The following is a 17,834-nucleotide window of genomic DNA, read 5'->3' on the forward strand; positions in this document are numbered from 1 at the left end:
TTGATTCCTTTTAACGCTTCTGTGTCTGAAGCTGAATTTCAGCAAGCAGAAACAGCTTCCCCAACTCTTGAGTTGAGTGTCCTTTTAAATTGCAAAGCGTAAATAACGATAGATGCCTACATCTTTCTCCATTAAACGTACAGTGGATATCTCCTCCTTCCAGTAGTCTGGAGCTTAAACATCAGTTGAAGAGTAGTGCATAGCGTAATTTTTTCTACACATGGCTTCAGTGCGCTGGGAAGAAAACTGGAGTGGCTACACGAGTCTTTATGTGAGGTGCAAACAGAGCCCAAGGTTTTGAGTGCCCAAGAACGCTCTTCTCCAGGAGGTTAACGGGCACATCAACATCATGTGATGGTGTAAGGGCTCCCCAGAACATCTTCAGGACAACAGTATTTTCTATAAGCAGCTGTTTTCATGCAGCCCCAGCTAGCGTTGTGCTGCTCTTTACAGGATGGGGTGAGTGGTGTCGTCTCTGGCTGTGTGGGCGCAAATGTGTTTCTAACGCGTGTGTCAAATGCTTACCTGTTAAACAGACAGACAATCTGGCTGAAGCCAATGCTTCCGAAGAAGAGAAAATAAAAGCTATGATGATACAGTCTTGCCGTGAATACGATCCAATCAAGTAAGTGTCGATAATGTCAGATCTGTTCTTTGAAGATTCTGGACAAATTGTAGAGATGCTTGTTTTAACGAGAGAGACACATGCATACCTTTTTCTTCTTTTCTCAAAAATCTTTTAGTTACATGAAGAAACCCTGGGGTACACCTCCGCCATCCTACATATGCTTTCGTTGTGGAAAACCTGGCCACTACATAAAGAACTGCCCAACGACTGGGGTAAGACTGCGGGGGACTTCTGGTGTGACTTCGCTGTTCATTTTTCACGTGGTAGTTACGTAACAAATACATGAACAGTCATATTAGGAATTGTTTCTCTTGGGGTGAAATACAGAGGTTATAGGGCAATGTTGCAAACTCCTTCAAAATTCAAGGGAAACCTGGAATTTAAAATGTAAAATGTTCCTTTTTCTTGGTCATAGATATTATGGACATATGTCCATAGATCTTTCTCAGTGAACTTGCATTCACAGAGATGTCATGTGCATTTTTATATATTTCAATACTATCGAAAATCTTTCTGGTTTTAACGCTTTTCAATGACAGTTCACAGTTTTTAGAATTCTGTATAAAAGGAAGATGTTTCTCTTGACCCCACCTATTGAATATTTGCGTGTTTTAATTACACAAGTCTCTGGTTGAGTATTCACGCCATGTAACGTTAGTTGGGGAATGCATGCGCAACCTTCGTACGGATCGATGCTGAACGTAAGTTTCTCCAGTGACTGCTTCAGAGCCCTGAATTGGGCTCTCCCTCCCTGAATTGCGCTGTGGAGGAGGAGCGGGTTTGCGCCTCTTCTCCGAGCGGATGGTGAGCTAAGCGATGTGTAACGCTTACGGAAGCTGAAGTTAAGCAAAAGAATGTGCACTGAGTTCAAAATGCTGCTCAAGTCTTTGAAACGTCCTGGCTATATTCCCGTAGGAAAATAAGTATTTTAGTCGAGTAACCCTTAGGCTAGGTAAAAGGAGAGGATTAAGGGCTTTTGCTGCTTAAATTAATCATCAAAGTGTCATTTTCAGTGTGGGTCTTCAGGTGAGCTATGTCTGCGTTTCTTTTCTGAACAGGACAAAAATTTTAAGCCTGTTCCCAGAATTAAGAAGAGCACGGGAATTCCAAGGAGTTTCATGACGGAGGTGGAAGATCCCAATACAAAGGGTGCTATGCTGACAAAGAGCGGAACATATGCGATACCAATTATTAATGCGTAAGTATGGAACTAACTGGACTGACCAAAAGGTGAAGGAGAGAAACCATGCGTAAATGCAGCCAAGTTGGCCGGCATCTGTAACCACGGGGGAGGAAGCATTGCCATTGTATGTTAACCGCAAAATCCGTGATACTTCCTCGTACTAAAATAGGGCGGTCCTACTGTTCATGCCCCTGGAACTTCAGAGCTTGGAAAAGTTTTCCTGTACCCATCGTTAACTTTTTTCTTTTTCCTTCCCCGCCCTGCCCTCCAGGGAAGCTTATGCTAGAGGAAAGAAGGAGAAGCCTCCCTTCTTACCAGGGGAGCCATCCTCCTCCTCCTCCTCCTCCTCCTCCTCAGAAGACCCTGTTCCAGCTGAGTTGTTATGTCTCATTTGTAAAGAGATAATGACTGATGCAGCCATTATTCCCTGCTGTGGAAACAGTTATTGTGACGAATGTAAGTGTTCCTGCCCTGTTTGTTCATTCCAAACACCACATCTGACTTTCTGAGAGCAGAAACAGAAGATGACAAATTTCTTTGTTACCAGTTCTATTCCATACTTAAGTGTCCGCTGGACAGGAAAGGACTCTTCTTGTATAAAGGACAAAAAAAAAAGACAGAAAGCTTTTTTCCTTTTTTACGTATCTGGTTAAATCCTCTTTACATGCGGACAAGCACGAGGAGAGTGCCTAGCTGCGCAGGTGATTACAGTGTTAGATATTGAATGCATTTAGGTTTTTTCACAGCCCTTTCTCTCACACAAAATCGTGTAGCCAACTCTGGTTGGCTCAGTACAGCCAACCGTACTGTGGTCTGCCACAAACCGATAGCTAGGCATTTAAGCCACATTCTTCTCCACGGGAGAGCTGGTTAAAACCTTCAGAACTCGAGGCTACGGATGTTCTTTTGAGGTGTGTTTTATTCATTAACCTGGAGGGTGGTGCCTGCACCACCACCACATCTAGTGCACCACCACTGCACTAGAGAGTGCCAAAAAGAATAGTCGAAACATCCAGACGCAGCCGTCTTCAAATGTTACGTTAGTGAAATATCAAAACGGCACAGTTTTTTGCTGCGTCCTAGAGATGTGTTACACTATTGAACATTCATCGCTTCGTGCCCTCAATTTAAGACCATATTCCCCCATTAATCATATATGTCTTTTTACAATTGATTGGAACCCCCAAAATTTCCTTACGTTGGCTAAACCTACTTTGATGATTCTAATTACGCACAGGCATCAGAACAGCATTGCTGGAATCTGAGGAACACACATGCCCAACGTGTCATCAGACAGACGTTTCCCCTGATGCTTTAATTGCCAACAAGTTCCTGCGCAAGGTAACAGGATGACTTTTACGTAAACTGTAAGAAAAGTCTGTTTGCAAAAAGCCAAAAGGGGAGAAAATGTTAATTTACATCTCCTCAAAAACCGCTAAGTTAAATAGGCTGCATTTACTTTTCAAACCCTTTATCTGTTGTTAGAGAAGCTGAGAACTCTTTGGAGACAATGGGGCAAATCCAGGTCGCGCTTTTGTTTAACATGATTGCCTTACTTTCCAATTCGGTGTTAACACTGAAGTATTTTAAATACAGGTACTCTGAGTTACCAGTTGTTACTATCAGCGTTTAAGGCGATGTGTTTGTGTATTTCTATGTGGATTCATTTTAGGATTGACAGCGTGTACAGGACTACACAAGTAATTTTGCTCTGTGGAGGCTTTTGTTCACGCATCTACTGAAGTTTCATATTACCTTGTGGTAAATGTTTTTCTGCCTCTAGGCTGTGAACAACTTCAGCAATGGAACGGGCTACACAAAAGGGCTCCACCAGACCATTCAGCAGCAGCAGCAGCAGCCGCCACCACCTCCACCACCACCTCCACCACCACTCATGACTGTTGCACCTCCTGGACCTTTTCAGTAAGTAAATCTGTAGATCAACATGAATGTGAGAGACACCCAGATGCCAAAGTTAGATTCCTCTTCTTGAGCTTCTCCGCCAGCGATTTATGTCTCATTAGTGACAGTTCCAGATAACTGCGGAAGTTCTGTTTTGTGAAAGTCCTCGCTTTGAATGAGGACACTTTGGTAAGTTGGAAGTGTGCCTCCTGCAAGAATGTTCTCACAAGTATTGCTTGTTTGCTTCCCTTATCAGTCATTGCGTACAGGCTTACCCTGAGAGAGGAACGCTTTTTCCCCAGGAGCCCTTTCATTTGAAGCGGCTAGCAATCCCTAAAGAAACCATTTTGTTATGGCAAACCTTCTTGAGTGCGTTGATTTCTCTTTAGTCCTCAGGAAATAATATTTTCATGAAAAGTGTCAAAGCACAATTATGGGTAAAATAGGCCAGGTGTTTTCACAGTACTTCTTTCTACAGTATTTCTATCATCGATCTCATGATAAGTCAGAGTCACCCTCAGTAATACGCTGCGTAGTCAGCGACGCGTACCGATTGGATAATAAACACTGGAGCACTGTAAATGTGAAGTATTTACAAACATGACCGTCTAAGTGTGCAACCCATGAAGTCATCGGAAAATACGTGAAAAACCTGTGCTGTTGTTCAGGGCTTATATCCTTTGACTGTGTGCCTTGGGTGCAAACAGCCACTCTGTCCAGAAGAGTGTCAGGCTCAGCCGTACCGCTGACTACAAAGGATCACAGTCCAAAAGAACCTCTAAGGCAGCCCCTGAAGTAGCACAGAAACATTTCCTAACAGAATTGCAGTGTTTCCATCTTCCACAACTGAGGCTCTCTCTGGGGGTTAAACGTACTCCAATCCTTTCCTGCGCAGCTACCTGAATGAAATATGTTTCCAGTGAGCTTTCTCTTTAACTGACAGCAGTCCGCATGGACTTCTCGACAGCGCTGCATTTGGAATCGGCCAACTTCACTTTTGTAAATCTGGTGAAGACTATTTTGTAAATTTTTTTGTCCGTTTACAGTAGTCAGCCTTTTCTCACCTTGGACTTCCCATTTCAAGTAGCACTTCAAAAGACTGCTTGAACAATAAAAATCTGGGGTTTTTTTGTAGCAATGCCGCTAGCGTATTACCTCCTGCTGCTCTGGTGACTGCTGCTGAGCCTTCTGCATCTTCCTCGCGGTCAGTCAGCAGTTTGTTGAAAGAGAAGGTAAGTTGTATTTCAACATATGCAGTGATTCTTGCATTTAGTGGAGCTTGTTTTCCAACCGTTTGCATTTACTGACAAGGCCCGTCAGGTTCCTGTACGAAGACAACCAGCATTCCCAAGTCTTCCGGGCCCCCAAGGACAATCAGTGCCCACGACTGGTACGTGACTATAACTTCAGAATTTCTTTAAAAAGATTGCCTTCAGATACACTGAATGGGATTTTCCTCTTTTTCCTCTCCCGACTCCAAAAGGTCATCCAACGAGAGCCAGTACACCTCGCTCAGCAGGTGGCGGACCAGGCTGGGAACTGTAAGTATTCCACAGCAATTCCATACATTACTGCTTGTAACGAGGCCATAACACCTAACTTACACAACCGCTGATTTACAATGAAGAAAGTATGGCCAGATAGCTGTGGAGAATACAAGTGGTCATTAATTTTTAAATGGCTTAATTTGAATTGGCTTTGACAGAGGGAGTCTGTGCTTGCCGTGACATTATTTAACATAAAACCCCGGTACATGATTGAAAAGAGGACTCGGAAAAATGAACGGTTTTGGAGGAAACTGTAGTTACATATAAAAAGGAAATAGAATCAAAGGAAAGCCACCCTTTTGATTGCTGGCCGAACAGAGCTGAAAAAATTGATTTTAGCTGCGATGGGAGTTTCCTATGTAGGGTACTAGCTCACATAGGGCAGAAGTTACAGTAGACAGATGGATAGAATTGGGCAGCAGTTGTTAAGGAGCAGGTGTCTCTCTTACTAAAGCTCTCTTACTAAAGGGGAGGAATGATGCTAAGGAACATACACGGAATAATGTGAAATGGTTCTTTAAAAAATAATAAAAGCAAAACTTGTGAAGAGAAAGCTCAGGGTAGCTGACGTCTTCGATCCCCAAAAATCATGCGGGCGGCAGTCTGAATAGCTCTATTAGTGACGCTGCCAGTACCTTTCCTAGAGTAACGGCAATGGATCATAGTACTAGAGGCTGAGTTCAGAAGCCGTCACTATCCTTGGTTAGAGCTATGATGTGCAAAATTTTGCTAGGACATCTGGCTAGAAGTGCCCTGTATGTCGGATTGCCGCACAATCCGTCTTTTGCCGTATTTTGCATCTTGTACAAATTGCCAAATCAGTAGTGAAGTTAAATCGACTGAGCGGGCATTTTAAAATTGACCTTTACTGTCTTCAGGCTGAATCGTGTCTTCTTGATGTTTGATAGTGCACTGTAACCATTAAGACTTGCTCTCTTGGCATCTTACTGCACCAAAAAGGATTTGCACTGCGTGTCGTGCCCGAGTAGTGAAACACGTGTGCCTCCACGTACCAGCAGAAGCCAGTATACGGCACCTTCAATCAATAGCTGCGGTCGTTCATGTGACAGAAATGAGTGGATATAGACTTACCCTTCCTCTATGCTTTTACACTATCAAAGCAGCAGGTGTTCTGTCTTGTAAGCAGAAACTTTTACATGTTATCACGTTCTTCAATCGGCAGTAGCGTTATGTCAGCAGCTGAAAGCAGCTTTGACATAAGCATATGGAGAGGGGAAAAAAAAACCCAAACAACTAATTTTGGGAGGAAAAAAACCAAACGGGAGAGTGACTGGTGTGAATTAACTTCATTTATTGTTTTTGTGTTGTTTTTTTTTCTTAGGTCCAATTCTCCCTATAGGGCTTCATTTCACTCTAGAAGTTCGTATACCCACGCCAAGTCAAGATCAGGTTCTTCCCGTTCTGGCTCCTACTCTCGATCCATTAGTCGTTCCCGTTCTCCTTCCTTCTCACGATCACCACCCTATCCAAGAAGAGGCAAAGAGAAGCGTCGTAACTATTGCTCTAGGTCAAGGTCACACGGTTATCACCGTTCAAGGTCACGGTCACCCCCATACAGAAGATACCATTCACCATCAAGGTCTTCAGCGTTTAGAGGCCAGTCTCCCACTAAACGGACTACACCTCAAGGGGATGGAGAAAGGCAGTACTTTAACAGATACTGAGAAGTTCCCCCCTATGATATGAAAGCTTACCACGGCAGATCTGTTGACCTCAGAGATCCATCTGAAAAGGAGAGTTACAGAGAATGGGGAAGGAACTATAGAGAATGGTACAAAAACTTTTACAAGGGCTTTGCTGTTGGCGCTCAACCTCGACCACCAGTAAATAGAGAGACCATTTCTCCAGATAGGTTTGGTCCACCTGGGACCGGACAAGAGAATTTGCCATATGCTCAGGGACGCAGGGAAGGCTATCCTGGTGGGCAAAGCCACAGAAGTCGTAATGGAGATGGACATGACCCTGAAAAACCTCCTGGAAGAGAGCGCCACGGCATCAAAGATCCACCAAAATCAAATAAGAAGGACATGGAATATCCACTGGAAGATGGCAAAGGAAACGAATGTAAAAAACACCGGAAGAGAAGGAAAGGGGACGAGAATAAAGGATTTCCCAATGCTGAGTTTTTAGAAGGTGCAAGAAAAGCAAGAGAGCCAGTAACAGCAGAAGACGTTAAAACAGGCTCTCTGTTCACACTCCCAGACAGAGATGACACCACCCCTGTGTGAGACGAGCCTTTGGAAGCAGATTCTATTGCTTTCCAATTGGTGTCTGAAAAGGAGAAAAAAGAGAAGGACACGACAAAGATGAAAGTAGAGGTGGCCGTTCCTCCCAAGAAAGACAATAGAGCTAAAGCTTCCCAAGAGAAGCTGGACACCGATCGTGAAGAACCTCCCAGTATTTCACAGGAACCTCCTGTGAAAAAAGTGAAGGAGGGGTTGCCAAGGACAATGAGAAGGCTTTTGTTACCCCATGGAAAGTTCAATCAGAACTGACAAAAATGACCCAGAAACCAGGCCAGCCAAGGAGGAAAAGGCCAAGAAAGACCATCCAAAAGAAACCAAGTCGGACAAGCCCTCCAACAAAGAGCATAAGTCAAAAAACCTGCTGAAAACAGCAAACCTTCTGATGCAAAACCCGAAAAAAGAAGAAGAGAAGTAGATAAAATGTTTGATAAGGACCATCATTGTGTTTTGCCATCAAGACCATGGAGCTGTATAATAATGACATAACAGCCCCCGCTGAAGACGTCTGTTGAAGTAAGGTGTCTGCAAAAGATGAGGAAGCTGCAGGAAAAAATCCTAAAGAGCCAAAAGACAAGGCTGTTGCTAAGGCGAAAGAGGATACAGCGGCACCTCCTGCAGTTGACCAGCCTGATGCAAGCCAAAGTCAAAGTCAAAGCGGTCCCAGCGTTAGCCACAGCCACAGTCAAAGCCCTTCTGAGAGCTGGACTCGAAGCCACAGCGGCAGTGCCAGCTCAGGAGAGAGTCAAGACAGCAAGAAAAAGAAAAGGAAAAAAGAGAAGAAAAAGCACAAGAAGCATAAGAAACACAAGCAGCGTAAGAAACACATTGGACACGGAACAGAATTCGCAAAGAGCCAAAAACACAAACACAAGAAGAAAAAAATCGAAGAAGAGGAAAGACAAGGATGACCAAAAATTGAAATCTGTCACTCCATGGAAGGACAGATAATGAAAAACTGGCTGAATTCTTCAGTCATCTGTATCCCATTTTGTTAAAATGGAAACAAATTCAGGCGTTGCAAGTAACGGCATGAAGGAGACTGTGCTGCCCGTAAAGTATTGCAGCTGGATTATTAGATTTTTACATCGGAGCTTTATAGAAGTGAACATTTGGTACAGAATTGTGAGTTGTGACAATGCAACGTGAAAGGTTTTGCTGGGGCATCTTAGTTTTAACCACCGTTCATTACTTTGGGTGGAGTTTCAGGTGCTCTGAACATTTTCATGGTGCAGTGTGTTTTTTTTAATTGCCTGTCAGAAGAACTGATTTTAAAACATCGTCAGAATGATTTGCAGAATACACAGAGCCCTGTTACGTCACTTTTTGATTACAATAAAATGTTTTCAGTAAACCGTCCAACGTGATGAGATTTCCAGTGACAGCGGGACATTAGCAGAGAAAAGACTAGTGACGGAAAAATGTCAGCAGTAAAAGCTTGCTGGTAGCTAACGTGTGTGAAAAATAACATAGCAACGCGTTTAGTTTTGAAAAGACTGGTAGGACTTTAAATCTTTTGAACTGATGCAACGGGGGGAGGTATTGCCAAGAGGTGCACGTTGTTCACGTGCCAAGTGGACTTGAGTTTATATTGTAAAAGGTAGCATACGGCCCCAAACGTACAGCCAGTAGTAACAGCTGGGACCGACTATTTTAAAATAACGTTATGTGTGAAGCTGTCACATTTCAACATTGTTCCAGTTTGTTTAGAAAGCTGTTGTCATTTGCCAGCAAACATTTACACACATGCTTTAAGATGCCCTGTAGTCTCTGTTTCCTCTCATAACTCTGCTGATCCCCAAGGTGCTTGTGTTTTTGAAATAGAAGCTTTAGTAGTAGCATTTTCACATGGTGGTGCCGTGATACAGAACTAACCCTTCCATTAATAGTGGGGCTCAGCAGATGAGTTTGGCAGAAGAAGAAAGCCCACTAGAAAGTCAGGCTTCTGCTTTAAACTGCTCTGAACAGTGACAATCTGGAAAGCGTAAATTTAATTAGCTCGATCTTTTTAAGGCAGACGTTATTTAAAAAAAAAAATAAAAAGGTGGCAGTTGTGGGTGTTGCTCAACTGCCAGGAAGCCAGCATGGTACGAAATACTTCTCGTTGTGCATTAAGGGCATAACGTCACGGTAACGGTTGAATTCCGTAGGGAAAGCCCTCGGCTGTTTGGCTGCTGGGATTTGCCCCAGAGGAGTTCTGTTTGAAAGTACGATAAATTAAAGCAGCATTTGAGGGCTTCCATTCGCGGAGACTATTTTGTTCAGAAAGTGTCATAGTTTATAGGTACTGTTACTGGGGTATTTAGTAGTACAGGAATAGTAAATAGTAAATAGCAGTAGTGATAATTTTTTCAGTGGGGTGACTATCACATTTTAAATATTGGGTTAGAGACTGGGCATCCTCTACTTCTGGTGGTTAAAACAAGAACAAACCAGAATTAGTCCTGGATTTCACTTCCTGTAGTTTGTGCCTTCTCGTGTCAAGGCGTTCTTGGTGGATTTCAGGTGTTTTCTGCACAAGGTAAAGCAGGCTTTCCAGTCAAGCCACTCAAATTTTGACTTCCCAGAATCCAAAAGCAACGGTCCATCCTAGTTGTTCAGTGTGCTCACCGGGCATTTCCCATGTCTGCAATGAGAAATGTTCCTATGACAAAGGCATAAGGTGAGGAGAAATAACTGGACTCCAGACGATCCAATGTGAATCAACAGGAGCCGTTTATTAAGCACAGATCATCATCTTTTATACCCTGTGTTGTAGCCGTACACGCAACTCGCTCATTTCTGATTAGCTAGTTACACTGTCCACGCGCTGTGCATGCAGTTCATTCACAGATCAGATTGGTTACAAGAATTCGCATAGTAAATTGCTTAGTCATTAGCGCAACATGTTTTCTACCTTCTCAGTTCCCGTTTTTCCCATGTACTAATTCCATCTTCTACCACCTGTTTTGCCCTTAATCTGATCTCTCACAGTAGGGAGGCTGGCTCACATGGCCATTTTCTCTCAGATACATTCCTACAATAAGGCACCGGATAATGTCGTGCATGGGTAGAGATAAAATCAAGAAACCGCGGACACAAAATGAATTTTCCTTAGAGCCCCTAATAATTCTTTTGCATTTTAAAAGTAAAAGCCAGGAAGGAAAAGAGAGAAGAAATAGTGGTTGAAACAGTAGTGGCAAATACATTTTTCCTTAGTCTTCACCAGAAAAGGTTGATTGAAACCAGCTTCAGGGAAATTTAGGTCAGTAAAATACCAGGATCATGGGCCAGAGAAAAGAGCATGTTAAACAATGTTTCGGATAAAACTACTGCTTGACTAGTAAGGGTACGAGCCAAAGGGCCTTTTTTAAACCGAGAGATGGTGTTACAGCTCCAGCGACTGAAGAGCAATCCTTGTACCTACCTTCAAAGGGGAAAAGAACTGGAGCGTGTTTACATATTTGTTGTGATATCGCTCCAAATGTGACTGATATTTTATAGTGTATAAACACACAGGAGATAATAGGAGGAGGAACAGTCACGCTCAAACTGAAGAACAAGAGTCAGACCTGGCCCTGTCTCTGCAAACTCTGGCTGTGAGAGCACGGTGTGGAAACCTGAGCGCTGCTGCAGATGAGAACAATGTGTGTTTCCATGTTTGTTGGAGTCCTCTGCACAAGAAGGACGTGGATCTGTTGGAAGGGGTCCAGAGGAGGGCCATGAAGGTGCTCAGAGGGCTGGAGCCCCTCTGCTGTGAGGACAGGCTGAGAGAATTGGGGTTGTTCCACATGGAGAAGAGAAGGCGCCGGGGAGACCTTAGAGCCCTTTCCAGTCCCTAAAGGGGGCCTACAGGCAAGGTGCGGAGGGACCCCTGATCAGGGAGTGGAGCCGTAGGACGACAAGAGCCATCAGTGAACAGAGCACACTGTTTCTCATTATCAGAGAGTTTGTTATATGGTGGGGCTTCCTCAGCACGAGACACCGCCTCCTCTGGTGGCATTCCGGAGTCTTTGCCTTCAGGCCAGTTTGTGATCACTTCTACAATTCCTGGACGATCGGGGTTTCCTATTCGAGCTCACTGCGTGATTAAGGCAACCCGCTTACTCCAGGCAGCATCGGTGGCGTGATGAGTAAATGGAACTTTGCCTTGGAACATCCAGCCCAGCACTGGCCATCGGGGCACCAGGAGGAGCTGTGCTCGGGTACCAATTACCTCTAAAGCAGCTCCAACTCCTTCACATGCTGCCAGAATTTCTTCCTCAGCTGGGGCAAGGTTGGCCTCAGAGCCTTTGTATCCTCGACCTCAGACTCCTGGGGGTCGACCTCGACTCTCCCCTGGTGCCTTCTGCCAGAGGCTCCAGGTAGGTCCATTGTCCCCGGCTGCAGTGGAGAGCGCATTTCTAATGCACCATCCTGTTCCGACTGCTCTAAGAGCTACTGCATGCACGGTCTCTTGTTGACTTTCCTCAAAGGCCTGTCGTTGCTCAGGACCCCACCTAAAATCATTTTTCTTTCCAGTCCCTTCATAGAGAGGTTTCACAATCTGACTATAACCTGGGCTATGCATTCTCTAGAAACCCACAACGCCTACAATGGCTTGTGTTTCCTTGTTGTTAGGAGGCGGGGACATAGCTGTTCTTTTGTTAATCAAATCCATAGGGATGTGGCAATGACCATCTTGCCACTTGATTCCCAAAATCTGGGTGTCTCCTGCAGGTCCCTTGACCTTACCTCTTTTTATGGCAAAACCCATTTTCAGAAGGATCTTGGTTATTTTCTGATCTTTCTTGAAACCTTCTTCTGCTCTATTACCCCACACAATCATATCATCAGTGTATTGCAGGTGTCCTGCAGCCCCAGCCTTCTCCAGTGCAGTCTGGATCAGCCCATGGCAAATAGCAGGGCTGTCTTTCCACCCCTGGGGCAGTCCATACTGGATGCCTCTCCAGGTGAAAGCAAACTGTGGCCTGCACTCTGCTGCTGAAGGAAGAGAGAAAAATGCATTAGCAGTGTCAATTGGAGCATACCATTGGGCTGCCTTTGACTCCAGTTCCTGTTGCACTTCTAGCAGGTCTGGCACAGCAGCACTCCGTGGTGGTGTGGCTTCCTTCAGGCCATGGTAGTCTACTGTTAATCTCCCGTCTCCGTCAGACTTCCACACTGGCCATATTGGGCTGTTAAAGGGTGAGCGAGTCTTGCTGAGCACTCCTTGGGTCTCCATCTGACGAACCAGGTTCTGGATGGGAATCAGGGAGTCTCAGTTGGTGCAGTACTATCGTCGATGCACCGTGGCAGTAGCAATTGGCACCTGCTGTTCTTTGACCTTCAGCAGTCCCACCACAGAAGGGTCAGCTGAAAGGCCAGGTAAGGCAGACAGCTGTGTAACGTCCTCAGTCTCTACAGCTGCTACACTAAAAGCCCACCAATACCCTTTCAGGCCTTTGAAATACCCTCTCTAGAGGCAGTCTACACCAAGGATGCACGGAGCAACTGGGCCAGTCACAACGGGATACAGTTCCCATTTATTCCCAGTTAGGCTCACTTCAGCCTCCAGTACAGTCAGTTCTCAAGAACCGCCTGTCCCACCAGAAATAGTGACAGATTTTGCCCCTTTATGATTTGAGGGCAATAGGGTACACTGCACACCAGTGCCCACTATTAGCAGAGGAGTTCCTATCTGGACCGGAGAACCGCTTACCATGGACTGGAGCAGCCACCCTCCTGGAAAAATTCTTTCTTCACTCTGCTTTACCTTGCAACTCAAGCACTCGTGCTCGTGGTACCGGGGTAGATTTTCTACCCCGTTTACTCCTGTGCTCTCCATAGTAGCACAGGCAAAGCCACAGGAAATCCCAGAGCGGGTCCTGTTTCTCTTGGATCGGTGTCGTGGGAGGGCGTTTTTTCTTAATGATCGAGACATGGGAGGGTTCAGGGGAAGAGTGGGATTCTTTCTCCACCTCAGAGAGTTGTAACAAACAGTTTATAAATTTTCTTAGCTCTTTCCTCGTCTTGCTTTCCTGTTGTCTTGGTCATTTCCTTGATTTTCTCGGTCATTTTTTCCACACCTGCCACAGGAAGGGGACAAGAGGGATTGCCTTTGTATTGTCGAACGCTGTTAGCCACTTCATTTACAGTTCACGCATCAGGATAAAAGGTAGAGAAAGTGGCAGGGTCCTCCTCAGCCAGGGGCCATTGACGCAGCCCCAAGCCATTGATGCCTCGCCCTTTCCCCTGAGCGTGGGAGCTGGGAGGGAACACCCCATTGGCCAGTTTGGGTCACCTGACCTGCCCAGGCCTTCCCACAGCTGCCAGCCCTGCCCAGGGGAAACACGCCAGTCACCGCCCCTGCTGGCCACAGCAGGCAGCGTGGGCAAGAGGCTCTCCCTGAGCAGAGAGCTGGCTCTGCTGCGCCCCAGCCCAGGGCCGGTGGTTGCTTGCGTGCAGTCCTGAGGCACAGCTCCCTGTTGCAGTGGCCTCCCCAGCCCATCTGCCAGCTCCCCGGGCACTTGAGGGTGCAGCCCAGCAGGGCCCGGCAGGGACTTGGGCATCTGCCGTTTGCTGAAGTGTTGCCTGAGCTCCTCCTCTGCCAGCTGAGCCCAGCAGATCCTCTCGCCCCAAGGGAAGCTCTTCTCTGCTGGGGCCTTTTGCCCAGGTCTGTGGGGCCTGGTAATTCGGTAATTCAGACAGGCAGAGAGAGTTGGGGTTGTTCAGCCTGCAGAAGATAAGGCCCGGAGGAGACCTTATAGCAGTCTTCCAGTCCATGAAGGGGGCGTACAGGAAGGTTGGGGAGGCTGTCTTCATCAAGGCGTGTAATGATAGGACGAGGGGTAACGCTTTCCCCGGGGTAACTCCGGAAAATGGGGTAACCTCTTGTTGGAGGTGTCCCTGCCTAGGGCAGGGACCTTTGAACTAGATGATCTTGAAGGTCCCTTCCAACCCGAACCATTCTATGATTCTATAAACCCCACCCACGGGACACAAAAAACCCTCAATATCCCCCACAGGGAACCCCAAAGGACCCATGGGATCCTCCCAAGTTGTATTGACCTCTACATGTCTTCCTATGTGCTCCTTTGTGCTAGAATTGTGTGTTTTCTAGAGACTGCCAGCGGCATTGCATTCTGTCTTATTGTATGGGGTTGAAAATGCAAATACTAAATGGGAAGACGATTAGGATTCTGTTGCAGTTCATGTATTTCCAACAAAACTTCCAATCCCGTGTATTCGTGGCATTTTTACTGGCGTCGGTGGAAAGAGGTGGTTTGCATTTTGAGGTTCCATTCAGCTTTCTGGCTGGCTTTGCAAAACTGACTTAAGCAGGTGAACTGAGGAGATGTGGGCCTTGAACCTGGTAGCGTTGCTGCTTCCAACCACTAGCTCTTGAGAGAGCTTCTTTAAAACACAAGTGTTTTTCGGGTACCAAGCTTCCAATGCGAGGCTGGCAAGAAGTTTTCTTTTCTAGCTAGGGTAGATGTTCATGGCAATAAAGCGTTACAATGAGCAGTATATGCTGATACTTGTTTGGAAAGCTTGCTTTCTCTGTCTGTTTTCCTGTTTCCCCAATGTCTCTTTCCCCTTCTTTGCTTTCATTTAAAAGCTTGGAGTCTTTTACAGACGGTGCCTAGTGCTGTGTCCATCTTTTATTTCCTCTCCTGTGTGGAAGTCCACAGAGCCCAGGGACGCCACGGCTCCGCCCCACGGCAACATGGACCACGGGGACCCAGACCTCGGCCCCACAGAGGGGCTGTGGAGAGGCTCATGGCCCGGCCTGGTCCCCCCCACCCCTGTGATGTCATTATGGGGCACGTTCCAGAGCCACCGCACAGGCAGGGGTTCCACTATGATGTTGGAGGGAGGGCAAGGACTAAGTGCTGCAAGCACCCCAGAGAGAAGCATCTCCCAGTGCCTCAGGCGTCGAGGTGGGCGACAGCTTGGCTCGCACCGCATACTCCTGCTCACCCAGGGAGAGGAAGATGAGCGCTGTGGCTTGCACCGCCTTCAGTGGGCTTTGCCCGGAAGGGAAGCTGGGCGATGGGCTCATCAGCGTGGACGGCATTGAATTCATTGCTCACAAGATGATCCTCTCTAGCTGCAGTCCGTACTTCAGGTGAGTGCTTGAAGGAGGAGGGGATGGGGCCAAAGAGTATTTCCTGCTCTGTGCCACACTGTGCCTTCGTGTATCTCCAGCGCTTCCCTCGGCACTCCAACTCTCCTCCAGCAGTTCCCCCTAGTCCTGGTACCTCCCCAGACACCCAAATTCATCCATAAGCTAAGATGGAACAGCAGCGCTGGAAGTGGGGTCTGGCAAAGCCCCAGATACGGTGCAGGGCTGGGAGCGTGGCCAGCCTGGCTGGTCTGCTGCCAGGCGGGAGGTTTTTCTTCCCCACACACCGTTATTCTCTGCTCTTCTTGTTGAAGCGAGGTGCCCGCTCGCCCTGTGGCTCCTTATTAAAACAACCGGCTAGTAAAACATTCCTTCATCAAACTCCACGGCCTCCCAGCATGGCTACTGCTAGTGCCCAAATTGGTGCCCGGGGAAGGAGGCACAGGGGATAATGGGGTCAGGGTGTCACACAGCAAGGCCGCTTTCTTCCCCAGCACTGCTTTGTTTTTTTCAGGGCTTTGTTCTCCAGCAACTGGAGCAATGCCGAGAGGAAGGTCTATCAAATCCCCGGCACTTCCTCTGAAATGATGAGGCTCCTTATGGAATACGCCTACACCGGGACAGTGCTGCTCACGGATGACAACGTTGAAAGTTTGCTAATCGCGGCAGACCAGTTCAACGTCCTGGACATCGTCAGACTGTGCTTCGAGTTCTTAAAATCCCAGCTTTGCCTGGAAAATTGCATTGGCATCTGGAGATTCACCGGCTACTACTACTGTCCTGACCTGCGAGAAGCAGCCCATGAGTTCATCCTGCATCACTTCGAGGAGGTGACCAAGGTGTCCACAGAGTTTCTGGCGCTCTCCTTCAATGAGCTGGAACGCCTGCTGGAGAAGGATGAGCTCCCTGTGAAAGAAGAGGCCGTGTTCGAGGCCGTTCTGAAATGGGTTGCTCAGGACCTGCAGAGCAGGAGGCAGCACGTTGTAGTCTTGCTGGGCAAGGAAGGGTGGAAGTGTGGACAGAAGGGATTTTTTTTCTTTAAATAAACTCAGCGTTACTGACAGTTAAGACTTTGCTTAAAACTTTTGAACTCACACGTGCGCACTGGTGTGAATTTGTAGTCCGTGTTCCCTGTACTTCCACGTCCCTCATGCAAATCTGCAGGTGCCATTTCTATCAGTTTCATAGGAACTAGATTTTCATCAGTGTCCCGGAAGGCCCTATTGACCAGCTCTTTGAAGAGCTGGAAGTTTGCTTTCCTGAAATTCAGGGTCCTGACTTTACTCTCCCCCCTGACGCCCACACCCCTCAGGACTGTGAACTCCACCAGCGCCTGACCACCGCAGCCCAGGCTGCCTCCAATCTTGATGTCACCCATTAGCAGCTCATTTGCATTGGTCCCTTCACGTCCAGTATGGCCGCTCCTCTGGTGGGGCTGTCTGTGACCTGGCTTAAGAAGTTATCTTCAAGGCACACGGCTCTGGGAGTCTCTTGGATTGCCTACAGCTCGCCGTGCTGCTTTTCCAGCAGCTGTCGGGGTGGCGGAAGTCCCCCGGCAGGACGAGAACCTGTGAGCGTGATGCCTGCTGCTGTAGCTGGAGCAAGAAGGCTTTGTCAATAGGCTCCCCTTGATCGGGCGGCCTGGAGTAGACACCAACCCCAGGGCTCCCTTTGTTGCCTGGCTCTCTAATTCTTACCCGTAAGCTTCCAACCTGCTCTTGGCTATTCTTCAGAGACAGCTCTTCACACTCTACCCGTTTCTTGACCCAGAGGGCAGCCCCTCTGCCCCCTCTTCCTCCCCTGTTGCTGGCCATGGATAGTCACACTCCAGTCATGGGATTCGTCCCACCAGGTTTCAGTAATGGCAATTAGGTGTCAGCTTTCCAGCAGCACGGCGGCTGCCAGCTCCTCCCGTTTGTTGCCCATGCTGCATGCATTGGTGTCGAGGCACTTTAGCTGGTCTGTCAGCCATGTCAGCTTCTTAGAGGAACACGCCTTAATTCCTTTGAGGTGGTCACTGGTGTTCCTCTATTTTCTCCTCCCCTCCTGACTCCTCCCCTTTTGGCTCCCCCCCATTACCTCAGGAGCCATTCCCTCATCTCTGGAAGACTTCGAGCGTCCTCCAGTGTTCCCAGCACGTGTCAGAGCAACAGGCTGAGGGCCCTCACTAGCACCCCAACCCTCTGCCTTGGTGTGTTGTCCCACCGCCTGTCACGGGGAAGCC

The 17,834-nt window shown here is 47.2% G+C and overlaps 1 protein-coding gene and 1 pseudogene across 1 annotated transcript; both read left to right on the plus strand.

Moving 5' to 3' along the window:
• The first annotated feature begins 572 nt into the window (after nt 1-572).
• Nucleotides 573-8,013, plus strand: LOC128918469 (E3 ubiquitin-protein ligase RBBP6-like; annotated as a pseudogene).
• Nucleotides 8,014-14,363: 6,350 nt separating this feature from the next.
• On the plus strand, nt 14,364-16,599 carry LOC128918470 (kelch-like protein 10; the record flags this gene model as incomplete). Its single annotated transcript, XM_054222692.1, has 3 exons — nt 14,364-14,368; nt 15,470-15,613; nt 16,125-16,599. Coding segments are annotated over exons 1-3 (624 nt in total), but the record flags the coding sequence as incomplete, so codon positions are not given.
• Between the last annotated feature and the right edge of the window lie 1,235 nt (nt 16,600-17,834).

The sequence above is a fragment of the Rissa tridactyla genome, chromosome 16, assembly GCF_028500815.1.
Source record: "Rissa tridactyla isolate bRisTri1 chromosome 16, bRisTri1.patW.cur.20221130, whole genome shotgun sequence".
Taxonomy (NCBI): Eukaryota; Metazoa; Chordata; class Aves; order Charadriiformes; family Laridae; genus Rissa; species Rissa tridactyla.